The sequence below is a fragment of the Bos indicus genome, chromosome 7 (assembly GCF_029378745.1).
Source record: "Bos indicus isolate NIAB-ARS_2022 breed Sahiwal x Tharparkar chromosome 7, NIAB-ARS_B.indTharparkar_mat_pri_1.0, whole genome shotgun sequence".
NCBI lineage: Eukaryota > Metazoa > Chordata > Mammalia > Artiodactyla > Bovidae > Bos > Bos indicus.
In genome coordinates, this window is record NC_091766.1 from 9,359,797 (window position 1) to 9,367,379 (window position 7,583).

General features: G+C 36.9%; 1 protein-coding gene across 1 annotated transcript; it reads left to right on the top strand.

Annotated features, from left to right (window-relative positions):
- Positions 1-2,974: 2,974 nt before the first annotated feature.
- Positions 2,975-3,859, top strand: LOC139183890 (olfactory receptor 7A17-like). The gene has a single exon (XM_070792192.1). The coding sequence runs from the start codon at positions 2,975-2,977 to the stop codon at positions 3,857-3,859; it is 885 nt and encodes a 294-aa protein (XP_070648293.1).
- The last annotated feature ends 3,724 nt before the right edge of the window (positions 3,860-7,583 follow it).

The window sequence follows — 7,583 nt, forward strand, 5'->3', positions numbered from 1 at the left end:
TCTAAGAATATGGAAAACATTCCTCCAGCATGCCTCCCATACGTACATTAGCATTTACCTGCTTCTTTTTCTTCCCTAATCATCTGCAGTTTCTGAGAGAACATATTCTTTTTTTATAAATTTATTTATTTTAATTGGAGGTTAATTACTTTACAATATTGTACTGCTTTTGCCATGTATCAACATGAATCTGCCACAGGTATACACATGTTCCCCATCCTGAACCCCCCTCCCTCTTCCTTCCCCATACCATCCCTCTGGGTCATCCCAGTGCTTTATGCAATATATAATTTATTTATTCAGCTATTTTCCCAACTAAACTAAGTTTGGGGAGTTGACAAGTATTTATGATATTGATACATGCCTCAAGGCACTCACAGTCTAGATGAAAATATTGAATTAATAAAAATCACACAATGATAAGCCTTTTATCTAAATTATCACTAGATAAACTGTCCTTTTTCTGTGGGAATAATTTTAAAGTTCATGTAGGAGATGTCCAAAACTCCATCTCTAAAACAGGAGATGGAGTTTTCAATACGGATATAAGTGAAAAAATTCCATATAGGCCAAGCAGAGAGAACAGGTGCATATATGCTCTGAGACTCAAGCCTGTGGCATCTGGTGAATCTGTGGCTCAAGTTCAATATTTATGAGATGAAGGTGAGTAAGGGCAGCATGAGTGAAAAGCTGGTGGTTCATTCAGGGAGAGTCAAGGCTGGGGTTTGAAGTTATGGAATTTGGGGTCCTTTCCTTATTAGTGAGTAACTGGGGAGAGTTAAGTCAGGGAGTTGGACAGTCAGCTTTGTAATATAGAAAGACTTCTTTAGCTTAATGTGAATATTGGATAGAGGGTCCTGTACCAGCCTGTGATAGATAGGAAAGATGACTGGAAACTGAAATAAGGCTGGAGATTGGGGACTAAGATGTAGGAAAGCAATGGAAACATTTGAGAGGAAAAAGAGAAAAATTAGCTGAATCTCATCACCAGAGGTGATGTAAGTCACTCATTTACTACCAGGAAGGAACTATTCTAGATGTTTTGCATATATGGACTAAGTCTGTCAAATATCTTATTGTGAGTACAGCTATCCCAATAATTTGAGTAATAATATTAACATTTAGAAGGGTCCAGTGGCTCTCCATGTTCAAACAGCAAATATGTGCAGATCCAAAATGTAAATCTAGATTTTCAAACTACAAAAGTTTTACAGCTGATATCATTTAGGAATTCTTTTACCAAATCATTCTTTAAATCCTCCACTTTTGTTGAACTTTATTTCACTTTGTGAATTGTGGGTTTATTTGCTTTGCTCATTTTCCTGATGGGAAATCTGTCAGATATTTGATAACATAAATACATCTCTTCTTTCTTTTTTAGATAAAATGCTTTTTGCTGCTTTGCTATTCTGGGTAACATGGGGATAGAACAGGGGCTGGAATGTCACCAAAACTAAGGAAGCTTTATACTCACCACAAACTCTACAGATTACCTAAGTTTATTAGAACTTTTTCCCCTTGCATGTCCTTTTCTCCCCCTCTCAGTTTTTTTAAAGTGATATTTTATTTTTTTCTTTGAATACTGGACATAAAATGGTCACGTTAAAAAGGAGGCCCACCCATGTTCACAGGTCCATGGGAGACTTAGCAACTGGAATTTAGGTACTGTTGCTGCAGTTTTGCAGGAAAGATAATCATTGACATTGACAAAACATTGACAGTTTGCACTGTGTCATTGTTTTCCTAATTATTGCAGCTGAGAGTAGTAGTAGTAGCATCACTCCAGTAGGTGTGTGTGTGTGTGTGTGTGCGTGTGAGTGAGTGTCCAAGCGTGCATGTTGTGGAACATGAACAGTTCCCAAGGCAGAAAAGGGATACCTGAGCCCATGTATGCATATGTGTGTACTAAGCTGCTTCAGTCGTGTCCTACTCTTTGCGACCCTATGAGCTGTAGCCTGCCAAGCTCCTCTGTCCATTCTCCAGGTAAGAGTATTGGCGTGGGTTGCCATTCCCTTCTCCAGGGGATCTTCCTGATCCAGGGATTGAACCCGTGCCTCTTATGTCTCCTCCATTGACAGATGGATTCTTTACCACTGGCGCCACTTGGGAAGCCCGAGTCCCTGTATAAGGATCTTTGGTATGAGGTCCTTATAATATAAACCAATATATAAAAATAAATTATAAAAAAAGAAAATACAATGATGAGGAAGGGATTCATTTCTAATCACTGGATCTCTTGGAAACAAAATTAATAAAATGCAGGTAAAAATATGGTGAACTAAGTTCCCTGTGACTTAAAGTCTCAGCTGTAGCAGAAGGACACCTCGTTCCAAATTCTCTGACACTAGCATCACTCTCCATCTTGCACATCCCCCTGGACACAGTGGCTTACTTTTTAACCTTGATTTTCTGAAACAACTGCTTTTCAGGTCCTTTGCCCTGGCTTTTCACTCTGACCAGTACACGCTTCAACCAGATAACCTCATGTCTCCCACCCTCTGTTCCATGAGGTCTCCAATCAAATACTTTCCAGTCTAACTCAATGACTGAGTAAAAAATAATATACCTTTAACTATTCTGTTATACCTGATTTCTTTTTGTTTATTTCATCTGTCACCATCTGAAAATTTCTAGGATTTTTTTCATTATATTTCTTTTCTCCATTATTGAAGAACTGTAGAGACTAGTTGTACTTTTTGCGTAGATATTGGTCAGACCTCAACTGACATTCCTCAAATGTGTCACAGTAACTTCTTATTAAAAGTGTAGAATACCTGACCACCTGGACAAAAGGCTGGATGCACAATAAGAAGGCACAAGAGCATGCCTTGAAGGGGAAAGTTCCATACCAAATTATGGATACTGACTTCTAATGCAAAGTATATATTGTAGAATTCAATTAGGTTTCCAATCGCAATTTTTGAGAAACTTAGTCATGTTAATTTTTTTTTTTCCTGGTAGCCATCTCCACCACATGGAACCAGTAAATGATACACAAATTTCAGAATTTCTTCTTCTGGGATTATCAAATGAACCAGAACTGCAGCCTCTCATATATGGGCTTTTCCTTTCCACGTACCTGACCACTGTGTTCGGAAACCTGCTCATCATCCTGGCTGTCAGCTTAGATCCCCATCTCCACACTCCCATGTACTTCTTCCTCTCCAACCTGTCCTTTGTAGACATCTGTTTCATCTCCACCACCATCCCAAAGATGCTGAATAATATACAGACACAGAGCAAAGTTATAACTTATGAAGTCTGCATCACCCAGATATACTTCTTCCTATTCTTTGCTGCACTGGAAAACTTCCTCCTGACTGTGATGGCCTATGACCGCTTCATGGCCATCTGTCAGCCTCTCCACTACATGGTCATCATGAATTCCCGGCTTTGTGGACTGCTGGTGCTGGTGTCCTGGGTGATGAGTGCCCTGAATTCCTTAAGCCAAAGCTTAATGATGTTGTGGCTGTCCTTCTGTACAGACGTGGAAATCCCCCATTTTTTCTGTGAAATTAATCAAGTGGTTCGACTTGCCTGTTCTGACACATTTCTGAATGACATGGTGATGTATTTTGCAGCTGGGATGTTGGGTGGTGCTTCCCTCACTGGTATTCTTTACTCATACTCTAAGATAGTTTCCTCCGTACGAGGAATGTCATCAGCCCATGGGAAGTATAAAGCATTTTCTACCTGTGCATCTCATCTCTCAATTGTTTCCTTATTTTATTGTACTATCTTAGGAGTGTACCTTAGCTCCACAGGTACCTACAGCTCACACTCAAGTGCAATCGCCTCAGTGATGTACACAGTGGTCACACCCATGCTGAATCCCCTTCATCTACAGTCTCAGAAATAAAGACATAAAGAGGGCTTTGAAAAGAATCACTGGAATGTCAGTTATATAAAGTCCAATTGTCCTGGAGCTGAAGAAATACTCGTGATTGTAGGGCTCAAAACTTCAGAAGCAGAAAGTGCTATTCTTTTTTTTTTTTTTTTTAATCTATTTGAGTGAAGTATAGTTGATTTACAATGTAATATCATTTTTTCTACTGTACAGCAAAATGATTGTTTTACATATATATATATAAATACACACACATATATACATACACACACACATTATTTTTCATATTCTTTTGCATCATGGTTTTGTCATAGGTTATCAAATATATATATATATATATATATATGTATGTACGTATATTCCATGTTTTGGCTATTGTAAACAGTGCTGCAATGACTGTTGCGTTGCATATATCTTTTCAAATTACATTATTCCTTGAATATATGCATAGAAGTAGAATTGCTGGATCATATGTCAATTCTATTTTTACTGTTTTGAGGACCCTCCATACTGTTTTCCATAGTGACTCCAATAATTTACATGCCCATCAACAGTGCAGGAGGGTCCCCTTTTGTCCACACCCTCTCCAGTATTTTTTTCCAGTACTTTTTATTGGTAGACTGTTTAATGATGCCCATTTTGTCAGTGTAAAGTGGTAGCTCACTGTTTTGATTGTTGAAGTAGAACTTTCTCCTTCTATTTATTTACTTGAATGCCCATTTCTTTGAATTCAACTCCTCTACACAATTTGTCATTCACTTTATTAAGCTTCTACTCTGTATGTTATATAGACATTTTCCCCTTTGTTCATATTCACACATGCCCAAAGTTTTTCCCAAGTTTAAATCAGAAATGTTTGAAAATTTCCCATTATCTTACACGGGACAACTTTGATTTCTTAAAAATAATTTCTTCTCAAAGACTTGTTTCGGTGGACTTGTGGACACAGTGCAAGAGGGAAGGTATGGGACGAATCAAGAAAGCAGCATCAACATATACACACTATTGTGTGTAAAATAGATAGTTAATGAGAAGTTGCTATATAACATAGGGAGTCCAGCCTGGCACTCTGTGATGACCTAGAGGAGTAGGATGGGGTGAGGGAAGGAGACTGCAGAGAGATGGGACAAAATAACTGCAGATTTAAAGTACACAATTTGATGAATTATAAGAGTTATAAAAAAAAACTAAGAGAATGTACTGCGTATTTCCATTTGTACATAATTATACAGTGCATATATATTTAAGTGCTTTGCATGTAATTGTGAAAACTTTAAACTCCCTGGGGCTCAATTTCTTTATTTCTCAAGTTAATGTGGAATACTAAATACAACTTCATACGGATGCTGTAAGAAATAAATAAAATGTGTGGAAGTTCATATTTTGTGCAAATAAAATATTTTTGTGTTTATATGAGTGTGTTTCACACAGTTTCCCTTGAAACTGGCATAATCATAAACACATATGTACACATACAAACACAATTAGGATTCAATCTTTTATGGTAATAGGAAACTTGACAGAATGTTGGAAAGGATAGATATGAAAATAATGAATATCTGAATTACCAAGAAGCATAAAGATGTAGAAATATAAGCACAAAAATTTAAAGTCAAATGGGTAACTTCATTTTCACAGTAGATTGCTTATCCTATCTTAAAGTTATGAAGACATCATAGTCAGGCAAATTTAATATTTATGCAATGAAGAATTCACTAATAGCACCAATACATTTAATTTGATTTCAATTTTTTTTCTACTTAATGTGGATTTTCAACATAAAATGCCCTTACCCAAGGTAAGCCAATGAAGAGGCTTAAAGTTAATTCTAGCAAGCAAATTTTATTGAAAAAAATGTCTATATTATGAGAAAGAAGATTGAAGCTGGAGGAATCAAGCTTCCTGACTTCAGGTTATTCTACAAAGCTACAGTCATCAAGACACTGTGGTATTGGCTTAAAAAAGAAATATAGACCAATGTAACAAGATAGAAAGCCCAGAAATAAACCCAGGCATCTATGGGTACCTTATTTTTGACAAAGGAGGCAAGAATACACAATGGGGCAAAGACAGCCTCTTCAATAAATCGTGCTGGAAAAACTGGACAGCTACATGTAAAAGAATGAAATTAGAACAACTCCTAACACCATACACAAAAATAAACTCAAAATGGATTACATACCTAAATTTAAGACAAGAAACTATAAAACCCTTAGAGGAAAACATAGGCATAACACTCAATGACATAAATCAAAGCAAGATCTTCTATGACCCCCCTCTTAGAATAACAGAAATAAAAACAAAAGTAAACAAGTGGAATTAAACTTAAAAGCTTTTGCACAGCAAAGGAAACTATAAGCAAAGTGAAAAGGAAACCCTCAGAATGGGAGAAAATAACAGCAAATGAAACAACTTACGAAAGATTAATTTCAAAAGTATACAAGCAGCTCATACAACTCAATATCAGAAAAACAAACAACCCAATCAAAAAGTGGGACAAATACATACAAACATTTCTCCAAAGAAGACATTCAGATGGCTAACAAACATATGAAAAGATGCTCAACATCACTCATTATTTAAAAAATGCAAATCAAAACTACAATGAGATATCACCTCACACTGGTCAGAATGGCCCTCATCAAAAAGTCTACAAACAATAAATACTGGAGAGGGTGTAGAGAAAAGGGAACGCTCTTGCACTGTTGGTGGGAATGTAAATTGATACAGTCACTATGGAAGATGGTATGGAGATTCCTTAAAAATCCAGGAATAAAACTACCATATGACCCAGCAATTCCACTCCTTGACATATACCCTGAGGAAACCAAAATTGAAAGAGACACATGTTTCCCATTGCTCACTGCAGCACTATTTACAATAGCCAGAACATGGAAGCAATCTAGATGTCCATCGACAGATGAATGGATAAAGAAGTTCTGGTATATATACACAATAGAATACTACTCAGCCATAAAAAGGAACATATTTGAGTCAGTTCTAATGAGTTGGATGAACCTAGAACCTATTATGCAGAGTGAAGTGAGTCAGAAAGAGAAAGATAAATACTATATTCTAACACATATATACAGAATCTAGGAAAATGGCACTGAAGAATTTATTTACAAGGCAGCAGTGGAGAAACAGACATAGAGAATAGACTTATGGAAATGGGGCAAGGGGAGCAGAGGGTGAGATGTATAGAAAAAGTAACATGGAAACTTACATTACAATATTAAAAAAGTCTATATTATGTTCCTACTGCTATTATAAAATACTCCAACTTTAGTTGCTTAAAGTAAACAAATACATAATCTTACAATTCTAGATATCAGAAGCTTGAAATGAGTCTTATTGGGCTAATATTAAATGTTTGGGGAGATGGTTCAAGATGGTAGCATAGGTAGATTCTAAACTCACCACAACCCACGAACACACCAAATCAACAGCTGTATGTGGATCAATTTCTTCTGAAAAAGACCCAAAACCTAGGTGAATATTTCCTCCATAGCAAAGACTTATAAGATCACATAAAAATGGCAGGAGAAGCAGAGATGCGGTCTCTTCAAATACCCAACTTCTGGTGTTGGTAATCCACCAGTGGGCAGGATCTCGCATTTTCACTAAGGAAAATGGGTTTGTACCTTCCATCATGTACACGAGCCCTTGGGATCTACACCAGAGAGATAAGTTGCCAAAGTGCAAGGATCTAAACACCAATGGGGCTGCTGTGCAG

What these genes read in the sequence shown, in the direction of transcription:
- LOC139183890 (XM_070792192.1), top strand. Translation starts at nt 2,975, where the DNA reads ATGGAACCAGTAAATGATACACAAATTTCAGAATTTCTTCTTCTGGGA.